This window comes from Chiloscyllium plagiosum, unplaced genomic scaffold, assembly GCF_037043375.1.
Source record: "Chiloscyllium plagiosum isolate Xiang-an unplaced genomic scaffold, Cpla_swu_hap1 HiC_scaffold_32, whole genome shotgun sequence".
NCBI classification, from domain to species: domain Eukaryota; kingdom Metazoa; phylum Chordata; class Chondrichthyes; order Orectolobiformes; family Hemiscylliidae; genus Chiloscyllium; species Chiloscyllium plagiosum.
In genome coordinates, this window is record NW_028270170.1 from 9,257,098 (window position 1) to 9,281,925 (window position 24,828).

A 24,828-nucleotide genomic window follows, 5' to 3' on the forward strand; every position below is an offset into this window, starting at 1 on the left:
ATTCACAGGGGTCTGATTTCTTCTTGATTTACCTTGTTGTCTCTCCTACCTCTTTGAAGCTTCCAGATGGCCTTTAACTCTTCATCTATTCCAACAATAAAACACTCAATATGGCCTGATGCAGTGCGACGATGAACATTATGGCCTGCGCACCACATCATCCTGACAATAAAATGACAAGTGGCTTCTCTAAACAAAGCAACTTTTGACAAATTATTTTCTTTCATGAAAACAGTATTCCCTCAACCCATTTCCTGTGTTATTTTATTAGCACTGAGCTGTTGAGATTTAAGAGTGACGGCAGCTTTTTTCACATTATATCAATCTGCTAAACCCACAGCCAAGTGTAGGGGTTGAATGTACTTTAGGAAGCTCCGAGGAACTTCTGTTATCTGTTCTCCAATTATCCATCTCCCCAATTACCTGACAGAGCTTGTGCTGGATAAATTCTTTTGGAGAACATCTGCCTCACTAATCTCTTCTATATCTCAAAAATCATTCTTCTATATCTGACGTAAATTGACCACATAGTGCAAGAAAAGTTCACCTTAATTTATGCTTTTTGCTACTGTTGTACTTGTCTTCATTCCCTTGTCAAAGTAGTTGATGTACAACAAAGATCAGATTCTTAATAATTCACCTAGGGGATTCCCTTCAATTAATCATCAAATTGTTGCTATGTAGCAGTGGTGGTGGGAAGGGATTTGGTGACAGATAGGAGAGAGCTGTTTTTACAAAATCTTCTAATTTGTGTTCTATGTACCTTTGGAAATTTGTGATTATGAGCCATAAATTTGTTCAGATCCCGAGAAACTCAGCATACAAGCATCGGTGGAACTGTACCATTGAAATTTGACCTGTCCTATCTGTCCATTTTCCTTCCCACCTCTCCACCCTCCCCAGCGACCTATCACCACCACCACCCACCTGCATCCATCACCTTTCCAGCTATCTTGCCCCAGCCCCAACACACGCACACACACACACACACACCTGATGAAGGGCTTACGCCCGAAATATCAACTCTCCTGTTCCTCGGATGCTGCCTGACCTACTGTGCTTTTTCAGCACTACGCTTTTTGTAGCATCTGCAGTCCTTCACTTTCTCCAAGAGTTGAGGTACCAGAATTTGGGAGAAAAGTTTTATTTCCAGAATACTGCCTGATGGATAAACATTTCAATGGCAGTCTGATGACCCTAGTAGCAGATATCCTGGCTGAGAGACAGGCGAGATACTAGAGGTAGGGAAAGTATTCTAATTGATCATTCACAGCATTGGTAGCTACCACTGTCCATCCCCTACATCAGACAAATCAAGAAGGATTAAAACCCCAAAGGAATGCAGAAATCAGAAACAAAAGCAAAAATTGCTGAGAAAACTTAGCATGTCTGTGGAGAGAAAGCAGAGTTAATATTTCCAGTCCAGTGACCCTTCTCCAGAGTATAAACCCTGCATTCCAGAAGGAACTGTTACTTATAAAGCACCTTTCACAATCTTAGTATGCCCGAAGCACTTTACATCCATGAAGTAACTAATGAAGTGCAGTCAATGTTGTAATGTAGGAAACACAGCAACCAATTTGCACATTGAGAGATTCCACAATTAGGCAAAGGATGGCAAGATCACCTGCTTCAGTGATACTGCTTGAGGGGAACTTGGTCAGGACACTGGAGAGAATACTCATACTTCTCCAAGTTAGTGCTCTGGGATCTTTTATCTCCTCCTGAGAAGATCGATGGGGACTTTCTTGAGCATCTCATTCAAAAGATTGCACACCTGACATAGAAGACCACTCTCAGCAGAGTATCCACCGAGATTTTACACTCAACTCCGTTTAGTGCCACTTGAACCCTCAACTTTCTGGTTCAAAGATAAGAATGTGACTGGATAGTATTTAGATGCACCTGTGACTCCAAGGCATACAAGGTTGTCGACCAAGTGCTGGAAAATGGGATTAGAATAGTTAGGTCGTTATTTTCGACCAGCATAGACTTGATGGTCTGAAGGGCTGTTTCCTCTGCTGGATATCTCTATGGGCATGACTATGATGAAGACACAGCTGAGACCATAGCAGCAGTAATACCGGGATCAAACACAAGGGTGCAATGTATAAAATACACCAGACTAGCTCAGGCAAAACTTTTCATGTTAGTTTCCTGTTCTGAAATTTTATTTCTTTATTTTTCTAATTTATTGCTATGATTTTGTACTTTTGAACTTCTGTAATGCTGGACTTTTTATTTCTTTTTTTTATAATTTTCTTTTCCTAAGAGTTTGTACTCAAGGATCTGTACCAAGATATTTTGCTACCGAAGATGGCACCATAAGTGGCAACTTGTAAACACTTCACTGTATTTATGTGAGTATAAGTGACAATAAAGCTGATGCAATTCAATTCGATTCAATACTTTGGCATTTCCATCTTCTCTTATTTAGTTGGATTATGGGAGGTGCTTATTTTGGGAAACTGGGATTTTTAGTCTTTCATCTATTTGGCCAGAGCCTATGAGGAGTGAGAGGTACTGAAGGGGTGCGGCCACTTGCTAGGATTATCACTTCACCAAACCAGGCATGAAGAGCTCCTCTTGGGTCAAGTCAGCACTCCTCCTTCCAAGTTAACAGGCTGCATGCTCAAATCTCAGGAGTGGCACAAAGTTAGGTTGATACTTCAGTGCAGTCCTTAGGCAATATTGTACTGTCTGAAGTCTCCTTTCAGATGAGCAATTAAACTGATGTCCCTCTATGCCCTCCAAGGTGAAAGCAAAACATTCTGGCATCTTGGACAAAATTTATCCCTCAGCCTACATCATCTAAGTAAGATGATCGCAATTGCATTGCTGTTTGTGGAAGCTTGCTTTGCATAAAATGGCTGCAACATGCCCTAATTTATAAAGTGGCTGAATTTTAGAAGGTTTTAATTGACATCCTAAGGTAATGAAAGACTGTATATAAATGCAAATTCTCTCTCTTTAACTCACAACAAGACTTCCTAGAATCTTTAATTGGATGGGGAACAGATAAACTGTGAAAACAGTGACTGACTTCAGGGTATGTAGAAAGCATTACACCTGACATCCCAAAATTTATTTGGAAAATTCTTGACACTTCATTATGTTGCTTTTCCAGAACCCTAGTTATTTACTTTATCTCTGGGTGTTTTCTGAAGAAGTTTGGCTAAAAATTCAATTTAACTAAAGGCCCATTGCAAGGAATTGTCAGTGTTTTCAAAATGTTGTATTCCATTTCTCTGTCACATTTAACAACACCAAGCCTGCACATTTTGGTGTCTATCACTTTTGATGTTAAAACCCTCATCAGCCAGGGCTGGGGTGGGAGGAGAAATCACTGTCTGGTGCTGCTTCTCCTGTTCTGGGTATTCTTCCACTACACCCTCTATTTTTAACTGACGTCATCTTCTGTCGAATATCTTCCTAATAAGGCTTGGATCCTACAGAATAGAAGGAGGTCATTGGGTCTTCAAGAGAGTTCCAGTCAGTCCGACTACTGACCAACCTCCCCCACCTGTAATTTCCCTTTTATTATCTCCATGTACTATTCCGGTTTCCTTTAGGACATTAATTGAAGCTATATCCACCTCAAGGTCAGAGGGAGCATCCATTCCAACTCCTAAGCACTCTTTCTGTGAAGGGTTTTCCTTGGGTTACCTCTGATTATTTTGCCAATCAACAAATGCAGGTATCGAGAGTGGTGCTGGAAAAGCAGAGCAGGCCATGTAGGCATCCGAGGAGCAGGAGAATCAACGTTTCGGACAAAATGAAGGGCTTTTGCCCAAAATGTTGATTCGCCTGCTCCTCAGATACTACCTGACCTGCTGTGCATTTCCAGCACCACACTCTCGACTCTAATCTCCAGCGTCTGCGGTCCTCTCTTTTGCCAACATATGTAGGTGTGTCAGCTGAACGTCAATCCTTCTGTTATTGGAACAGCTTCTTTTTATTCATTCCTGGGATGTGATTGTCACTGTCTAAACCAGCATTTATTTCCCACTCCTAATTGCCCCAGAGAGGCAGTTAAGAGTTAACCACATCATTGTGGGTCTCGAGTCACATGCAGCTCGGACCAGGTAAGGATGGCAGTTTCCTTCCCTCAAGGGGATTGGTGAACCAGATGAGTTTTTCCAACAATCAACAATGGCTTCATGGTGCTAATTTTAGTGGATTCAACTTCCGCCATCTGCCATGGGAAATTTGGACCTGTGTCCCCAGAACATTACCTGGGTCTCTGGATTAATAGTCCAGCGTTGATACCACAAGGCTATCGTTTTCCCACCTTAGTCTATCTAACATCTTCATAATTTTCTAGATTCCATCAAGTCTCCTCTGGTTTCTGGAGTACAATCTCAGCATCTCTGCAATCTCTCAACCCCAGGACTGTTCTAGTACATTTCTTCATATCCTTCTGGGGTCCAGAGTTAGAAGCCACAGACACAGTGGAGTTGAACTTTTTTTCTATAATTCCAGCAAAAAATCTCTGCATTTGTATTCTATGCCTCTGCTTGTAAATATCATCAAAATTGGAGGTTTTGATATGATACATCTTACAACCATTGCACTATCAGACTGTTGCACACAATGTGCTTACACAGCATTTGCAAACACCATTCTGTGTCTATTATTATTTTTCTGATGGTTTTTCCTAAAATGTTCTTAAATGTTAGTTTTTGATTTTCAGGGACTACATTTCATTCTTACTAACTCAGTTATTAAGTGCTGCAGTCACACAGTAACAAACCTTCTACATTTTTGATCGTGTAAGTGGTGTTTGGACACACAAATGAGAAGAATTAGAAGATAGCGGTTTTTTTTGGTTAAGCAAATGTATTGAGGGGTATGGACCAACAGAGTTAGGGCACAGGCCAGCGATGATCCCACTGAACGGCAGAAGAGGCTCAAGGGGCTGAATGGCCTGATTCTGAAGAAATTTGCTCCTAACAGTTATCTTTAAGTTGACCGTGCTGTGGAGCTCCCTACCCAAGCTATTCAATGTCTCCCCTTTCTCTCGATATTCCTTAACATGTTACTGAAAACCTATCTCTCAGATCATGCATGGGAACACCATCACCTGCAAGCTCACAGTCCATCCTGCAGTGATTTCTTTTCCAGATGAAAAGGCCACAGACTGTTCAATCTTTCCTGATACATATAACTTCTTAATTCTGGCATTGTTCATCAGATCATTTTGCACTTTTTCCAATACTTATAAAATAGTGACGACTGCAGACATGTGCAGGACTCAAGTGCAATCTAGGTCAGGCAGCATCCAGGGAACAGGAGATTCGACGTTTCGGGCACAGGCCCTTCTTCAGGAATGAGCAGAGAGTGTTCAGCAGGAGAAGATAAAAGGTAGGGAGGAGGGACTTGGGGGAGGGGAAATCTTTGTAGAGAGAGGCAGAGAGCTTCTTCAAGGAAGGCATCCTTGTAAGAGGATTCGCAGTAGGTTGAAATCTTCGAGGAGAAAGTGAGGTCTGCAGATGCTGGAGATCAAAGTTGAAACTTTATTGCTGGAACAGCACAGCAGGTCAGGCAGCATCCAGGGAACAGGGGATTCGACGTTTCGGGCACAGGCCCTTCTTCAGGAATGAGCAGAGATGTTCAGCAGGAGAAGATAAAAGGTAGGGAGGAGGGACTTGGAGGAGGGGAAATCTTTGTAGAGAGAGGCAGAGAGCTTCTTCAAGGAAGGCATCCTTGTAAGAGGATTCGCAGTAGGTTGAAGAAGGGCCTGTGCCCGAAACGTCGAATCTCCTGTTCCCTGGATGCTGCCTGACCTGCTGTGCTGTTCCAGCAATAAAGTTTCAACTTTGATCTCCAGCATCTGCAGACCTCACTTTCTCCTCGAAGATTTCAACCTACTGCTAATCCTCTTACAAGGATGCCTTCCTTGAAGAAGCTCTCTGCCTCTCTCTACAAAGATTTCCCCTCCTCCAAGTCCCTCCTCCCTACCTTTTATCTTCTCCTGCTGAACACTCTCTGCTCATTCCTGAAGAAGGGCCTGTGCCCGAAACGTCGAATCTCCTGTTCCCTGGATGCTGCCTGACCTGCTGTGCTGTTCCAGCAATAAAGTTTCAACTTTGATCTCCAGCATCTGCAGACCTCACTTTCTCCTCGAAGATTTCAACCTACTGCGAATCCTCTTACAAGGATGCCTTCCTTGAAGAAGCTCTCTGCCTCTCTCTACAAAGATTTCCCCTCCTCCAAGTCCCTCCTCCCTACCTTTTATCTTCTCCTGCTGAACACTCTCTGCTCATTCCTGAAGAAGGGCCTGTGCCCGAAACGTCGAATCTCCTGTTCCCTGGATGCTGCCTGACCTGCTGTGCTGTTCCAGCAATAATGTTTCAACTTTGATCTCCAGCATCTGCAGACCTCACTTTCTCCTCAAGTGCAATCTAACCAAGGTATAATATAAGGTCCATATAACATTGCTCCTATTCAATTTCAGATGATGTTACAAAGAAATCCACTGACCACAATTTGGGTTCCATTGTCTGGCAAGGTGTCAATGGCAAGGCTGGCCCCAACTAAATCCAGGCTCAGGCGGTCTCCTTCAGTCTCCAACGTTTTGATGGAGTCGATATTGACAGGAGCACCACGCTTCCAGCGCTGGCCTTTCGGGTTCACACCCACCGTGCTTCCAGTCGGTAGTTGGTAAGTGAAATCTGTTCAATTGTACAAAAGACAAATGAGTGATTAGCCGGTTCAGACTAGTTAGCACTGCAGGATTTTCAATCTTCTGCAGAAAATAAATACAGGTATAATGTCAATAAATTAAAATGGAGAGGCTTTCCACTGAAAACCCATCCCACGCACAAAGCAAAATAATATTAAAGACATTAATGCTAATCCTACTTAGCCTTAATGATAAAAATGGCAGTTGGCTAGCTCGGTGAGCTGGATGGCCAGTCTACAATGTAGAGTTACATTAACAGCATGGGTTCAATTCTCAGTATCAGCTGAGGTTACCTTCTCCCCTCACCTGAGGTGTGGTAACCCTCAGGTTAATGTCCCCCCAGTCATCTATTTCTAATCAAAGAGAAATCCTATGGTCTGGTGGGACGATGGTGATACTGCTTATCTTACTGATCTAACCTTTATAATTGAATTTATTGTCACGTGTACCGAGGCACAGTGAAAAGCTTCATCTTGCGAGCAATACAGGCAGATCACAGAGTTAAATAGCATAGATAGTAAATAATAGGTAAACAGCGGCAAAAACAAAAACACAGGTACAGGCGAATGTTAAGAGTTTGTGAGTCCATTCAGTATTCTAACAACAGTAGGGTGGAAACTGTTTCAAAACTGGCTGGTGCATGTGTTCAGGCTTCTGTACCTTCTCCCCGATAGTAGAGGTTGTAGAAAAACATTGCCAGGGTGAGAACGCTGGCGGTCTTTCCTTGACAGTGGGCCTGGTAGATGGATCCTATAGATGGGAGATTGGCCTTTGTGATTGTCTGGGCTGAGTTCACCACTCTCTGTAACCGTCTCCGATCTTGAATGGTACAGTTGTCACACCAGGTAGTGATACATCCAGACAGAACGCTCTCGATAGTGCACCTATAAAGGTTGGCAAGGGTATTCGCTGTCATGCCAAATTTCCTCAGCTGCCTGAGGAAGAAGAGACGTTGTTGGGCCTTTGTAACCAGTGCATCCACATGAAGAGTCCAAGAAAGCTTGTTGTTGATGACCATTCCCTGGAGCTTGACACTCTCAACTCATTCCACCTCTATGCTGTTAATGTGTTGGGGCGACATGAGTAACATCCTGCCAAAAGTCAATAATGAGCTTCTTGGTTTTGCCGGCATTGAGAGCTAAGTTGTTCTCGGTGCACCATTTTCCCAGGTCTTCCACCTTCCATATGTAGTCTGAGATTTGACCAACTATGGTGGTGGTGTCATCAGCGAACTTGTAAATGGCATAAGTCTGGTATTTGGCAATGCATTCATGGGTATACAGTGAGTACAGTAGGGGACTGAGCCCCCTGGGGGGCTCCAGTGTTGAGTGTTAGTGAAGATGAAATATTGTCCCCAATCTTCACTGATTGTGGCCTGTGGGTCAGGAAACTGAGGATCCAGTTGCAGAGAGTGGGGCTTAGTCCGAGATCACCAAGTTTAGTAATCAGTCTCGAGGGGATAATAGTGTTGAAGGCTGAGCTATAGTCAATGAATAGGACTCTTATGTAGCTGTTCTTGGTGTCAAGATGTTCTAAGGAGGAGTGAAGGGCAAGTGATATGGCATCTGACGGGGATCTGTTGGTCCAATTGGCAAATTGGAGTGGGTCAAGAGTAGAACATAGAACATAGAACATAGAAGAATACAGCGCAGTACAGGCCCTTTGGCCCTCGATGTTGCGCCGATCCAAGCCCACCTAACCTATACTAACCCACTATCCTCCATATACCTATCCAATGCCCGCTTAAATGCCCATAAAGAGGGAGAGTCCACCACTGCTACTGGCAGGGCATTCCATGAACTTACGACTCGCTGAGTGAAGAACCTACCCCTAACTTCAGTCCTATATCTACCCCCCCTTAATTTAAAGCTATGCCCCCTTGTAATACCCGACTCCATACGTGGGAAAAGGTTCACACTGTCAACCCTATCTAACCCCCAATCATCTTGTACACCTCAATCAAGTCACCCCTAAACCTTCTTTTCTCTAATGAAAACAGCCCCAAGTGTCTCAGTCTTTCCTCATACGATCTTCCTTCCATACCAGGCAACATCCTGGTAAACCTCCTCTGCACCCGTTCCAGTGCCTCCACATCCTTCCTATAGTATGGCGACCAAAACTGCACACAATATTCCAGATGCGGCCGCACCAGAGTCTTATACAACTGCATCATGACCTCAGGACTCCGGAACTCAATTCCTCTACCAATAAAAGCCAGTACGCCATATGCCTTCCTCACCGCACTATTTACCTGGGTGGCAACTTTCAGAGATCTGTGTACATGAACACCAAGATCCCTCTGCTCATCCACACTACCAAGTATCCGACCATTAGCCCAGTACCCCATCTTTTTGTTATTCTTCCCAAAGTGAATCACCTCACACTTAGCTACATTGAATTCCATTTGCCACCTTTCTGCCCAGCTCTGCAGCTTCTCTATATCCTGCTGTAACCTGCCACATCCTTCCTCACTGTCAACAACTCCTCCGACTTTCGTATCATCCGCAAACTTGCTCACCCAACCTTCTAACCCCTCTTCCAGGTCATTTATAAAAATGACAAACAGCAATGGTCCCAAAACAGATCCTTGCGGAACACCGCTAGTGACGGCACTCCATGAAGAAACTTTGCCATCAACTACTACCCTCTGTCTTCTTCCATCCAGCCAATTCCTAATCCAAACCTCCAACTCACTCTCAATGCCATATCTCCGTAGTGGGGAGGCTGGAGTTGATTAATGCCATGACCAGCCTTTCAAAGCACTTCATGGCCACCGAGGTTAGGGTCACTGGGCGGTAGTCATTGAGACATGCTGCATGAGCCTTCTTAGGCACAGGGATGATGTTGGCCCTCTTGAGACAGGCAGGGACAGTGGCCTGTTGCAGGAAGAGGTTGAAGATATCCGAGAAAACCTCTGCCAGTTGATCTGTGCCTGCTCTGAGTGCACGGCCTGGTACGCACATGAAGGAAAACTGATCTGACCTCTGATGCAGTGACTGATGGGATAGGTTCGTCAGGACTTGTCAAAATAGGTGTTACCTCGCTGCCAAAATTCTGCTCAAAGTGAACATAGGAGGTGTTGAGATGATTTGGGAGGGATGTGTCATCATCTGCTATCTCACACTGTCTCTTTTTAGAACCTGTGATGTAATTCAGTCCTTGCCATAGCCGCCAGATGTCTGTCTGAGTCCCTAGTTTGGATCAGTATTGGTCCTTGTCTGTCTTAATGGCTCTGTGAAGGCCATATTTGGATTCCTTATATTTGAGTGGGTCTCCTGATCTGAAGAGGAGAAAGTGAGGACTACAGATGCTGGAGATCAGAGCTGAAAATGTGTTGCTGGAAAAGCGCAGCAGGTCAGGCAGCATCCAAGGAACAGGAGAATCGACGTTTCAGGCATAAGCCCTTCTTCAGGAATGATCCCTGAAGAAGGGCTTATGCTCAAAACGTCGATTCTCCTGTTCCTTGGATGCTGCCTGACCTGCTGCGCTTTTCCAGCAACACATTTTCAGCTTCTCCTGATCTGAAGGTCTGGTTTTTAGCAGGTTCTGCAAGTCCTGATTCATCCAACAATCCTGTTGGGGAACACCCGGATTGACTTCCTCGGTATGCAGTCCCCCACACACTTGCTGATAAAGTCTGTGACAGTGGTGGCACACTTGTCCAAGGTACTTCAGGACTGTTTGAACATGGCCCAATCAGCCGATTCCACCGGAGTTGATCCTCTGCCTTCTCCAACCAGCACTGGACCTGTATCCGCGAGGGGGTCTCCTGCTTGTGCTTTCACCAATCGACGTACTGTGCATGTGTAAATAAAAGGTGACTGAGTGATGGGATACCAGCCTTTGTGGAGTTAGTTCAGCTGATAAATGGGTGTGGTGGGAGAGCAGCTCAGGAGTGAGAACGGCAGGTCGCCCTCTGTAACAATCTCAGGGTAATATCACTGTGACATTGTACCTGTTTGCTAACATGCCATAAACTACATCTTGTTCAAGACTAGATATACTTCCCATTGATCTGGCAATTGCTCTTCCTATGCTATGCCAGACCAAGTGAACCCTGTAGATCCTTACCCTAAAAAAGGTTAGAGACAGCAAACCTATTCTACCACGTTCAGACACAACATAGAACACAATGGGTCTACAGTGAGCATTCCAACACAGGATTTTCTTTTACGAACATCCATCCAGTCAAAGGTCACATCTCATAGACAGCACTAGGCATCTGTGGCAGCCAAATAATCCCCCAGGACGACACTGGAGTGAGAGCCTTGATTTCTGTGCTCATGCCCTCGATTGGGACTTGATCCTGAAACCCAGTTCAGAACTGAGAGCACTACCAACTGAGCCACAGTTGACAGTGTGTGATTTCTCAAGCTCTAACACACATTCCCTCAGCAGTTATCGGCTGTCATGTTTTGGTGACTGAAAGAATCTTCCCTCACATCAACCCTTCATGCAGTGATCTGCCAGGGAAACAACACCAGTCTCTGTACACAGCTGATTTCCTTCTTTCAGCTTCTGTTTCCAGCAGGCACAATGGATATTGAGAATAAAACATATTTTACAGGTAAGGAAAATGCAGTTGCTTAATAATTAAAAGTGAAACTTTAATTAAAATCGATAATGCAGCAATTATTTTAGGTTGGAAACAATTTGCGCAGGAATAAGTCACGCAAAGGCTGATCTGCTGTTCAATTAAACTGTGGCTAGTCTCTACCTCAAATCCTCCTACGCACCCTGGTTCCATAATCATTAATACCTTTGCTGAACAAAAATCTATAAAACTCAATTTTAAAATTTATAATTGGCCCAGAGCAAACCTTTTGTGGGGGTTGGAGAATGAAAGTTCTAGATTTCCACTACCCTTTTGGGAAGTGGTTCAGGAATCTCCCCTGACTGATGTTCAGTGACTTTTAAACACAAATTGATTTGTTGGAGCTCTGTTCTATAGGGTCATTGCCAGAATTGGTCTATCCGCTGCAGCAGGAAGGAAAATTGGCTGAGGAAGCAAATTCTCACTTTTGGCTCCTCTGAGATAAATGAAAAAACTTATTTAAATCAAATGGTAGAATTCCTGATAGTAGAAGTTTAATTATTATCCCGTAATCGAGTTCACACATATGTCACTCGGGAAGGTTAAAATCTCCCCCATCGTATACTTCTACCCATCACAGCAACCCAGGTCGTCAGGGATCCTGTGTTGCTATGAGCACATCAATGGGAATCCACCATTTATCCATCCTTACGAGAACTCACCTGTCCACAACACCCTGAATGGCCTGGATCCAAGTCCAGGCCACAACCCTCTAAAAGATTTCAATTTTCTTATAGTGTGTGCAAAATGATCTGACCAAGATTCTGTGAATCCTTGATCCAATCAAATATTTTTCAGAATGACATAAAAACAGCAAAATAGGAAACAGCCTGTCCTCCCACTAACCCCATGTTCCTTTAAAGAGTGCCCCCACATGGGTCCATTACCTGCCTGGTGTGAAGCATGAGGTTTTTCATTCATTCATGAAATGTGGCATCGCTGGCTGGACACTCTGTTATTGTCCATCTCTAGATGCCTTTGAGAAGGTAGGGGCACGCTGCCTTCTGGAAGTGCCTGGCGTAGACAGACCCACAATGCTGTTACTGATGGCATTCCAGGATGTCAGGGAATTCTACTCACGGAATCTTTGACCTTTTACATGCCTAAGGTGGGGTCGAGAGTGTGGTGCTGGAAAAGCACAGCAGGTCAGGCAGCATCTGAGAGGCAGGAGAATCAACGTTTCGGGCATAAGCCTTTCATCCTCAATTCTCCTGCCCCTCGGATACTGCCTGATCTGTCACTCTCAACTCTGATCTCCAGCATCTGCAGTCCTCGCTTTCTCCTAAGGTGGAGTATGTGCCACCCAGAGGAAGCACATCTGAGGAAATAGTGCACTGAGCTGCCAACATTGTGAAATCTATTCACTTGAAGGCGAGCTGCCTGCTCAGATTATATATCACTACTACCCACACCAGGCTTCCCTTGTTTTTGATGGACAACTCTCCACTCCCTTTGTTGAAACGTTTTGGGTTTAATAACTATTTCAGAAACCTACGCACAATTGAATCTAACATTCCATAACAGTGCTGAGGGAGTGCTGCACTTCCAGAAGTTCCACCTTTCTGATGAGATCTTATACTAAAGCCCCTACAGCCCTCTTGAAAAGATCCTGTTACATTATTTCCAAGAGCAAGAGGCATCTCTCTCTGTCCTGTACAGTATTCAGTTCTAAAGCACTATCACTAAAATACATGAACTTGTTATCATCTCATTGCTACCTGTGGGAACTTGCTGGGTGCAAATTTGATGTCACAGCTCCTACATTACAACAGTTCCCATAATTCACAAGTACTTAATTGGCTATAAGTTGCTTGCCATTCTTTTGGGTTCTCTTTTATGTTTACAATGTCCTTTAAAGGCAGAAAGAGGAATCTTAGCATGAAAACTGAGAAATTGCATCCAGTATTCACTGAAATATTTTAGACAAAGAAACAGCTTGCATTTATACTCAGTGCCATGCGATGGGCGGGTTGGTGCTAGATGGCAGTCTAATGGCCGATTAACCCTCTGGCAATCTGTGCATAGGGTGAAACATCTGTGGAACTGATCTCCAGCAAAGGTTTATACCTTGCACAAGGACTGAGGGACGTGGAGAGATTAGAACAAAAAGGACAAGCCGGGAGAATGACAGTTTGCTTGATATCTGTGATACATCTTTTCCCCACTCCAGATATTCTCCCACATGGGATGGTCACGTGGCATTTTACACCTGCTGCTTGTGAATGTGCATCGCTCAAAGACACAAAACTCAATTAAAACCAGTTCTAAAAGTGTTCAAAAAGGAAGCACCAAAAGGCAAAGAATTGCTTGACATACTTGTACATTCATCAAACGAAACTTTGTTTTCCATGAAGATATAATTTCTGACCTGCTTACAGCAAACACCGTGGGCTGACAAATGATATTTAATTAACTCATAACTAATGACAGTTGTGAGGTTTTCTTGTGAAGATGAAACTGCCATGTAAGAGTCTGTAATGCAATGATGGATGGTTCCGACTGGATTCAGGAACACAGGCCAATCAATCACAATGGAGTCCAAGAGTGCACACAGCTACCTGACAAGATTTCAGAGAGTGCATCATCTTTCATTCCGTCAAACTCAATCAAGCATCCAATCACAATTACAACTTTTATAATTCATTAACCCTTTGGACTGCTTTGCAACTGCTGATTCCCATTAAAACAAGATGTTTGAGGTCTTCCTGGTGGCTCAGTTAGCAAGATGGTTGATGAACCTGTAACTGGCTCATTCTCTAGTGAGATCCCAGTGGCAGAGCTGAGCTCTGGGCTAGGACAAGTCTCTTTCCATACTCCAACACCGTTCGTGTAAAGAATGAACTCTGGACAGGCTAGCAAACTATTGTGCCCTTCTTGGGTTTGTATTTTGATTTGTATCGCTATGTGGAGCAAACTGTTATATGCTTGACTTTGCTACAAATCTCCCTTGTGTTTGTGGTTAGGCAATGGTTTCTTAAGGAGATTGAGACTTAGTAAACACATCTGTAACTTTAATCTTTGCCAAGTATGGATTGGCATACCTTGGTGCATGGGTACAATTTGCCATCATTTTAATACAAACCAAAAGACATTGGAGTATGGAAAAAGAGGGAAAATAGGGCAACCTTTTTACCAATCTGTTAAACAGCTGGAATAAAGGATTAAATCCAAGTAATTCATCTTTCCATCAGACACTGAGTCAGTAATTGTAGATATCTAGAACGCAATATTTATTTGTTGCATTTCCAATCCCTGTTGAGATATTCCCCCAGCTTTAATTATAATGATGTGTTTTGAGGGGTGCCTAGTTTTTTCCAGAACATAAAAGAATATCTATCTGGGCAGAAGACTGTTACTCCCAAAGGTTGTAAGTTAGCCATTGATTGGCATATTTGTCTGAATTAGTTCATTCCCAAATATAGGTCATTCTCTGACAATGCACATTTCATCAATGCAATTTGGCTGCAACATGATTGGTGAATTGGGAACGATCTTTTAAAAACCTGAGCTCCCATTGGCTATTATGCGATTCTGTCCCTGGTTACCTTCAGTCCCACTCTAGGAGTTTATTTCAGGTCAAACAAAAGAGATTGGATGACGGGGCAAATTTTTTCTGACCTTGTTGTTGATATTTCCAGGATGCTTTTAGAAATTATTGTAGGGGAAATGATTGAATTTCAAGATTCTCCTTATTCTGACAATGCACCAAGCCATCCTCCCACTTCGGGTGAGCTTTCTGAAAACATCAAAGTTCTGTTTCTGCCTCCAAACACAACCTCTCTCATTGAACCCATGGACCAGGGTGCAATAGCAGCTTTTAAAGCTTATTACTTAAGATGTATATTCAGGAAGCTGACTGCAGCTATTGATGGGGATAATGAGGACAGTGTTCTTCAATTTTGGATGAGCTTTAACATTAAGAATGCTATTGACATCATTGTGGAAGCCTGGGGTGATGTCAGTAAGGACTGGTTGCTTGCAGTTTGGCAGAAGCTGCTCCCAGATTTTCTTTATGATTTAAAAGTGTTGAACCATTAGAGGAACCACCATCAATCAGATAACATTGTGTCGTTCTTACAAAGCAAGTTGGATTTGAAGAAGTGATGACTGATCTACAACTTGTTGCTGCGGGGGATATTGAAGCTCGAGATGAAGACGATGAAGTCCAGGAGCAGCACCACGAGAACTTTCCTCTTGCCTTCTAGCCTGAGGGAAGTCGAGAAGCAGTTGCAGTTCTTAGAAGACAATGACTATAATGCAGGATGCAGCAGGATAGCAGTTTGTGGCATAAAGTCTTATCTGGCACCCGATGTACAGCTTCTTCATGAAAGAAGAAAGATGGTAAAGCAGTAAAAACTAGATGCCTTTTTTAAGCCAACCCGCAAGAAACACTTTGAGGACAATGAACCACAGCCATCCACTTCTGGGCTAAATATTTTCTTGCTTTAAAACCCTGCACCCAGAACTGCACCTGAAAGCAACGATGGTCCGATGATGACCCTGAGCTCTTGTCTTAATCCAGTAATGCAACTCAGCAAACTCAGAAGCCCCTTAAAGTGTTAAATGTATTGTATTATTTCATTAAAATATATGCGTTTAAATTTACTTAGACTGTGCTATCGTTTGTGTTAGGCTCTCTACTATTTTCGTTTTGATTTTTACTGATATTTTTGGTGATTTGCCCCAACCCTGTTTTTCTCATAAGCCCCGTTATTTCTATTGTACAATTTTCTATAACACAAGGTTGCACGAGAATACAACTACCACATTATAGCACAACAGACTACAATGGAATAGATGTTCTTTGCAAAGCTGCAGAATCTGAATTTGCGAGTTTGGAGAGAGCGCTGTAAGACATCTCATCTTATACTACCTTTGTAATTACTGTTGTGTTTTAGCAGACATAACCATGAGTCCCTGATCTTTCCTCCTTGCCTCACATAACTGCTCCCCATTATCAGTCCCATCAATCGTTTATTCATACTGATATCAAATAGAATTCAACTTTATTCACCTGCTCAGTCATGCATTTCCTCATGGTAAAACTCAATGTCTGTTCAGTTAAGAGTCTTTGCCATAGATTAGGGGCAATACTCCTGCCTCTGAATCAAAAAATTGTGACTTCACTTTCCACTGCAGAATATAAAATCTATTTTTTTTATTTATTCATTTATGTAATGTGTGTGTCGCTGATTAGTCCAGCATTTATAGCCCATCCCTAATTGTCCTTAAGGAGATGAGTCACCTTCCTGAACAGTTCTTGAGGAATAAGGGCATGCACAGTGTTGCTGAGTGGCTTGGAAGAGAATATTCAGATGATAATCTTCCCCTGTATCTACTGCCCAAGTATTTCTATGTGGTAGAGGTTGTGGGCTTGGAAGAAGAGCCTTGGTGAGTTACTGCAATGCATCTTGTAGATGGTACACACTGTCACAGTACATGGTAGTGATTGGGTGAGTGAATGCTGAAAATGATGGATGGTGCCAATAAAGGAGGTTGTTTTGTTTCTTGGGTATTATTGGAGTTGCCGTCATCCAGGGAACTTTACAGTATTCCTCAAGTTTCCTGAAGAAGGGCTTATGCCCAAAACATTGATTCTCCTGCTCCTTGGATGCTGCCTGACCTGCTGCGCTTTTCCAGCAACACATTTTTCAGCAGTATTCCTCAAATTCTTGGTTTTTACCTTATTGATGGTGGATAGCAATCAGCTACTCACCGCAGAATTCCTAGCCTCTCAAGTGCTCTTGTGACCACAGTTTTTATATGGCTGGTCCAGTTCAGTTGAATGGTAACCCCAATCCCAAAATGTAAATAACAGAGGACTCATTGATGCCAATGCCATTGAACATCAAGAGGCGATTGTTGCATTCTTTCTTGTTAGAGGTGGTCAGTTCTATCACTTGTGTGGTGTGAATGTTATTTGTCACTTATCAGGCCAAACCCAGAATAATAATTCACTGCAATGCTGAGGCAGTGCTATTTTTTGAATGATATTAAAGCAAGGGACTAACTTCAATGGACATTAACGATCCCACAGCACAATCCTGCAGAACAGTACAGGAGTTCAAACTGATGCATTAGCCAAGATTAAGCCCAGTGCAACATTAAAAACAATCAGTTTTGAAGAAGAGTCATACTGAACTTGAAATGTTAACTCTGTTCATCTCTCCATAGATGCTGCCAGACCTGCTGTACTCCTCTAGCATTCTCTGTGATATTTCAGATTTCCAGTATTTTCCTTTTACTAAAAAAAAATCATCTGGACATTGCCGTTTGTGCGAACTTCGTGTGGACAAATTAGCTGCTGTGATTTCTGCATTATATCAAGGAGTACACTTCAGAAGCAGTTAGCTGACAAAGAAACTCAGTGATTATTTGGCAAAATATAAAAACTGAAACTTCTCATCTTCTGTAATTTACAATCTCATAAAATCTAAAGCAAGGGCTATGGATTGTTTGCAATTTTGCTCAATTATGTGCCTAGACTTTTCTCTCTTGTGAATGTTTGGTGCTATGATCCTTCTCCTGGACTTGGCAATAAGTTTCAAAGTACAACTCTACAATATCAATGTGAACTGCGCTGTTCACACATTATACCTTTAACAGTTTGTAGTGCTTCAGTGGAGTTTTATCAAAATAAATTTGACATTAGAAGATATATCAAGGCAAGTAACTGATGGTTGAGATAAAGAAGGATACTTTTAAGGGAACATTTTAAACATTATACACTAATAATCTGGATGAAGGAACCAAGGGTATTGTTGCTAAGTTTGCAGATGACACAAAGATGGTGGAAGGGGCAGGTAATGTTGAGGTAGCAATTAGGCTGCAGAAGGACTTGGACAGGCTAGGAGATTGGGCAAAAAAGTTGCAGGTGGAATACAGAGTGGGAAAGTGTGAGGTTATTCACTTCAGTGGGAAGAATAGAGGCATAGACTACTTTCTAAATGGATAAAGGCTTTGGAAACCTGAAGCAGAAAGGGACTTGGGAGTCCCAGTTCAGGATTCCCTTAAGCTCAAAATGCAGGTTCAGTTGGCAGTTAGGAAGACAAATGCAATATTAGCATTCATATCTCACACGACACCAGGTTATAGTCCAACAGGTTTATTTGAATTCACAAGCATTTGGAGCACTGCTCCTCCATCAGGTGAAATTCTTCAGCTTGTGATTTCAAATAAACCTGTTGGATTATAACCTGATGTCCTGTAACTTCTGATTTTGTGCACCCCAGTCCAACATGGGCATCTCCACATTATAGCGTTCATATCAAAGAGGGCTAGAATACAAGAGCAAGGATGTACTGCTGGGGCTGTATGAGGGTCTGGAATATTGTGAGCAACTTTGGGCCCTATATCTAAGGAAGGTTGTGCTGGCATTGGAGGGGTCCAAAGGAGGTTTACAAGAATGATCCTGGGAATAAAGGGCATGTCATTTAAGAAGCAGTTGAGGACTGTAGGTCTGTACTCAATGGAGTTTAGAAGGAGGAGAAAGGATTTTATTGAAACTTACAGAATACTGAGAGGCCTGGATAGAATTGACATGAGAAAATGTTTCCACTTGTAGAAGACACTAATACCTGAGGGGGGCACAGTCTCAGAGTGAAGGGACAACTCTTCAGAACTGAGATGGGGAAGAATTTCTTCAGCTAGAGGGTGGTGCAACTGAGAAATTCATTGCCACAGAGAGCTGTGGAGGCCAAGTCATTGGATATATTTAAGATAGAGATAGATACGTTCTTGATTAATAAGGTGATCAAAAGTTACAGGACGAAGGCAGGAGAATGGGGTTGAGAAACAGATCAGCCACAATCCAATAACAGAGCAGACTCAATGGGCTGAATGGCCTAATTCTGTTCCTATATCCCATGGTCTTTTGCTCTAAAGAAGGAAAAAATGAAGATATAGTTGAAGGAAGTGACTCCATATTGTAGGATTTAACAGCTGGCCAAGTCACTCTGGTGATGTAATGAACGTCAGGATATGCAGGAGGCCAGCAATCAGCGTGCAGAGATTTTACAAGTTTTTTGGGTTGAAGGACATAACAGAGATAGGAAGAGGTGGGCTCATTCAAATAATTTGTTTATGTTACACAGAAGGTCAACTGATCCAAAACAACGGAAATCTTGTTCCATGCAGCAAGAAAAATCAAACCCGAAAGAAGGTGGATGAAGAGCAAGTATTAGGCAGAAAGTACTATGCTGAGCGAAAATGAGGACTGCAGATGCTGGAGATTAGAGTCGAGAGTGTGGTGCTGGAAAAGCCCAGCAGGTCAGGCAGCATCCAAGGAGCAGGAAAATCGACATTTAAGGCAAAAGGCCTTCATCAGGAAAGTACTATGCTGCAGACTGCAGTGAAACAATTTGCTATCTGTGTCGGGGAAGAATTCTGATCTCTGTATTAGCTCACAGTTTCTTAGAAAAGTTGCATTCGTTTTTGTGGGCAAATCAAAGACTAGGAGTCAGAGTTCAAAATTATGAGGTCATTTATTTAAGGCAGAGATGAGGAAAAGAAACAGGGTTTGAGAATCTTTGCAATTGCCTTCCTCAAAGAGCAGTGGATGCAGAACCTTACAAATATTCAATGCAGAGATAAATAGATTCCTAATCACCCAACAGAGGAAACATTTGATAGGATTTGCAGAACACTAGTGGTGAAATTAAAATCAGATCAAGTATGATCCTATTGAATAAAGGAGCAGGCTTGATGGGCTGAATGGCCTAATTTGTTTCCTTGTTTGTATGTATGTTGTAAAAGACTTCATGTTATATGTGATTGAGTCCAAAGGAATGTCAAGAACTCCAATGACACATAACATTTCATTAAATTTACTGCACAGACACAGGCCACTCAGCCAACTTAGTTCTTTCTGGTGTGAATCCTCCCGCCTCTCTTCACATCATTATTTACTCTTACCTCCCTCACCACCCCTTAACTATGACAATAATTCATTCACGCGATGTTGTTATTTATCTCAACTACAATATTTAAAAATCACCTGGAAGGGTACATGAATAGGAAGGGTTTAGAGAGACATGGACCAAATGCTGGCAAATGGGACTCAATTAATTTAGGATATCTGGTCGGCATGGGCAAGTTGGACTGAGGGTCTGTTTCTGTGCTGTATGACTCTGTGACTCTACTCCATATGGTTTAGAATTCCACATTCTCACTGTGCTCTGGGTAACGAAAATGCCCCTGAATTCATCATTGGATTAATTTGTAATGACTTTATAGTTAATTTCCATAGGTCCCACAATCAGTAGCATCACGTCACCCCTCAGCCTTCAGGAAAAGTGACAATGCTTCAGCCTTTCCTGCTTGTTCTAACCTCACAGTTCTGGCATTGTCAATGTAATTATATTTCCCTCATATTCTCTTTGGTGCCCCTTTTATAATACCAAGACCAGAATTATGCGCAAAGTATTCTCTGAGCTGATACCTCTTTCCAGCATCTTTGATTTCAAATTTGCCTTTTAACACAAGATACTGTGCTCACAGCATGTAGGAGCTGAATTCGAAGGAACATAGAGTCAATGTTGTAACCCCCTGGTTCCTCAAACTGAGCTCCTTGCTGGGGCTGCCTATTCAGTAAACTTACTCTACAGGGAACTGAGAGTGTCAATACATATTCTTTTACTCCTGGATCCTGCCAATAGTGACTCCATGTCTTTAAAAGAGCAATTGTGGCGCTTCTGAGCTGGATGGATAGATTTTCTGAGGTGTTTATAACCACAGGTGGCAATCTCAGGGTAAGGATTTGCCCAGTTTGGAAAAAGACAAGGAGGAATTTCATTTCTCGGAGGGTAGTGAATCTGCTGAATTCTTTACAGTAAAGAGCTGTTAAGATAGGGTCATTATGCATGTTCAAATATGGGGTGGACATTCTTTATCATAAAGGAATCAAGGGTTATGAGTCAAGGCAGGAAAGTGGAGTTGAGGATTATCATATCAGCCATGATCTTATTGAATGGTAGAACAGATTCAATGGGCTGAATGGCCTACTCTACTCCCATGTATTATACATGACTCATGATATGAGGAGGTATAGTTCACTATGTGACCAGACAGGCCATGATGAACTTATGAGAAAAAGGACAATAAATGAGCCATGCTGGGAAACTGAAGCAAGCCTTGACCAAAGTGACTGTGCCAATAAGCATGTTGCAGACTCCAGACAGACTGCAGTATACAATTGACTCAGCAGCTGCAGACAATACTTGAATTGGAATTGAATGGAATTGATCTGAATACCATCCCCAGAATCAGAAACATAGAGTTGATCACCAGATGAAGGGCCGCCTCACAAATTATTTGGAAAGGGCTACCTGGCCTACATGTGCCCCCAATACCTCCAGAAATGGATGCCCAAGGACCACCCTGCCATTGACATGTCAACGCCTGGTTGGGTCCGAATGATCAGAGTGGTCGAGTCCTGATCGATCTATAGGTAGACATTGAATACCCTCTCAAAAGGGCATGAAGACTTCTAAGTATTAGAATCATAACAACACTACCCTTGGGCAGTAACATGCGACCAACCACTGAGAGGAGAAGATATCCCTGGGACCACCAGGAGAAGATAACCAGACATCCATCACCATGAGGAGGAAGTCTAAGACCTCATGTGGTGGGATATGACCATCCATCGTTAAGTTAAAGATTGTTGATTAGATTTATAGTGTAAATTGTTAGTTTGCAACATATTTTATTATGATATTAATTGTGTTAAATAAATAAATATTATCATTTATTACTATTAAGAGTCAACTTACAGTTTCTTTGCTAAGTATAAGCATTAAAACATGCTGTGTGGCAGGTGCAACAAGGGGTCGAGCATTTGACTGCAGATCCAGCTACCTCCTTTATACAGGCACCTTGACTGAACATGAGATGTATTGCAACTGGTGTCTCATATTTGGTTAAATCAGGTGGGAGTGCTCCTACTGGTAGAAGGTCAGGGTTGGGACGGCACAGTGGCTCAGTGGTTAGCACTGCTGCCTCATGGCTCCAGAGCCCGGTGCAATTTTCCCTTCCAGTGACTATCTGTGTGGAGTTTGCACATTCTCCCTGTGTCTCTGAGGGTTTCCTCCCACAATCCAAAGATGTGCAGTTTAGGTGGATTGGCCGTGCTAAATTGCCCTGTAGTGTGTGTTAGCCACACTAGTAAATGCGGGCTTATGGGATTTGAGTGAGAGGTTTGGGTCTAGATGGGATGCTCTTTTGAGGGTTAGTGCATACTTGATGGGCCAAATGGTCTCTTTACACACTGTAGGGATTCTGTGATTCTCTATCAAGAAGATGGTCAGATATGCTTCTTACCAGAAAGGCAAGCCCAGCTAAGTACTCCTATTACTGTACACAGTTTTAATTGATTAGTCAGATGTATAAAGACATATCTCTGGTACAGGTGGATCTTAAACCCAGGCCTCCTGTCCCAGAGGTAATATCGCATCCACCTCCCTGCCTACCCTAATCCGGTATTTTCCATAGCCAATCCACCTATCCTGTACATTTTCTAATTGTGGGAGGAAACCAGAGCACCCGGAGGAAACCCACACAGACACAGGGAGAATGTGCAAACTCCGCACCCTTCCATACTAAAACTGTCTTCACATAAAGAATCCGTATCCCTCTATTCCCTTCCTATCATTGTATTTGTCCAGGTGCTTCTTGAACGGTGCTATTGTGTGTCTACTTCCATCACCTCCTCTGGTAGTGCAATCCAGACACTCACCACCCTTTGTGTGAAAGTCTTGTCTCGCACATCTCTTTTAAACTTCCCCTCCCTCACACCTTGAACCTGTGTCCCTAGAAATTGATTCCTGTCACAGAGGTAACATCACAGGAGCCCCTTCGGTTTTTTGTATATTTGCTTCACTGGCCTACACTTGCTTTATCACTCCCTGGCTTCATCAGATTTGATGCTCCGCAGAGATTTGAACCCTGAGCACAGTGAGGTTTCAATCTTTGATAACATCTCTGTGTCTGAGTGATAATCTGATGTCAACATTTCTCGGTGCGGGGGAGGGGGCTTTCCTTTGCTGCCATTCTTTAACTGACAAATACATCATGACTTGCTTGAATTCACAACATCAGGTGAATGGAAAAGACTGTACACAATGACTTGCCACTGTTGGATGGTGAATTGCAATTGGGACAGAGTTAAAGCAGGTCCAATATGCAAGAGATCCTCATGAATTGTTCCTGAATGTTAGGTGCTGACTGACTCACTTCCTCAGAGATATTCTCATTTGCATCCCTTACAGCTTGAACAAAAATTCTGTTGATAGCATATTAAACGTCTTTAATTAAATTCAGCTCATAAACATTAACTGCATCCCTAGAAATAGGAACAAACTATGGTTGTTGAATTTGGTGGAAATCCCTGGCTATTTGACTTATCTATATCCCTCATGATTTTGTAAATACTATAAGGTCAGCCCTCAGTCTCCAATGAGGAAAGTTCCAGCCTATGCAGCCACTCATACAATCCCTAAAGTGGGGACAGGCTACTCCACTCATCAAATCCACACAAACTCTCCAAAAGTATCTCACCCAGATCCACCTCCCTCTCTAGCCTAACCCAGTATTTTCTATGGCCAATCCATCTACCCTGTACGTCTTTGAATTGTGGGAGGAAACCCACACAGACACAGGGAGAATGTGCAAGCTTCACACACAGTCACTCGAGGCTGGAATCGAACCCAAGTCCCTAGCACCGCGAGTTAGCGGTGTTAATCACTGCGTCACCACACCACGCCTTATAACTCAAGCCTCTGGTCTCAGTTACATCCTTATAAAACATTTTTAACACCATTTTTCAGTTTAATAACATCCTTCCTATAGCAGGATGACCAGAATTTGCACAGAACTCCAAAATTGGCCTCACCAATCTTTTGTACAGCTGTATCAAAAGAACAAAGAACAATACAGCACAGGAACAGGCCCTTCAGCCCTCCAAGCCTGCACTACCACATTTGGCCCTTCCATACCAAAATTGTCTTCACATACAGGATCTGTATCCCTCTATTCCCTTCCTATTAATGTACTTGTCCAGGTGCTTCTTGAATGCTGCTATTGTGTCTGCTTCCACCACCACCACCACCTCTGACAGCGGGTTCCAGGCACTCACCACCCTCTGTGTGAAAAACCTGCCTTGCACATCTCTTTTAAACATCCCCTCTCTCACACCTTGAATCTGTGTACCCTAGTAATTGATACCTCCACCGTGGGAAAAAGCCTCATATTTTCCACCCTATCCGTGTCATTCACAATCTTATCAGGTCACCCCTCAACTTCCCGCATTCCAGTGAAAACAAAGCCAGTCTATCCAACCTTTCTTCATAGCTAATATCCCCCAGACCAGGGCAACATCCTGGTAAACCTTTTCTATACCCTCACCAAAGCACCCACATCACAGCGGTGACCAGAACTGTACACAATATTCCAAGTGTGGCCGAACTAAAGTTCTACAAAACTGCTGTATAACCTGTCTATTCTCATACTCAATGCCCCTTCCAATGAAGGCAAGCATGCCATCGGGATGTTT

The 24,828-nt window shown here is 42.9% G+C and overlaps 1 protein-coding gene across 1 annotated transcript in view; it reads right to left on the reverse strand.

Moving 5' to 3' along the window:
• The window catches only part of LOC122539786 (plexin domain-containing protein 1-like), a 276,627-nt gene that overhangs the window by 209,002 nt on the left and 42,797 nt on the right, over window positions 1-24,828 (reverse strand). The window contains exon 2 of the mRNA XM_043674842.2: window positions 6,484-6,674. Within this exon, the coding sequence (XP_043530777.1) occupies window positions 6,484-6,674 (191 nt within the window). The remainder of the gene's footprint in view (window positions 1-6,483; window positions 6,675-24,828) is intronic.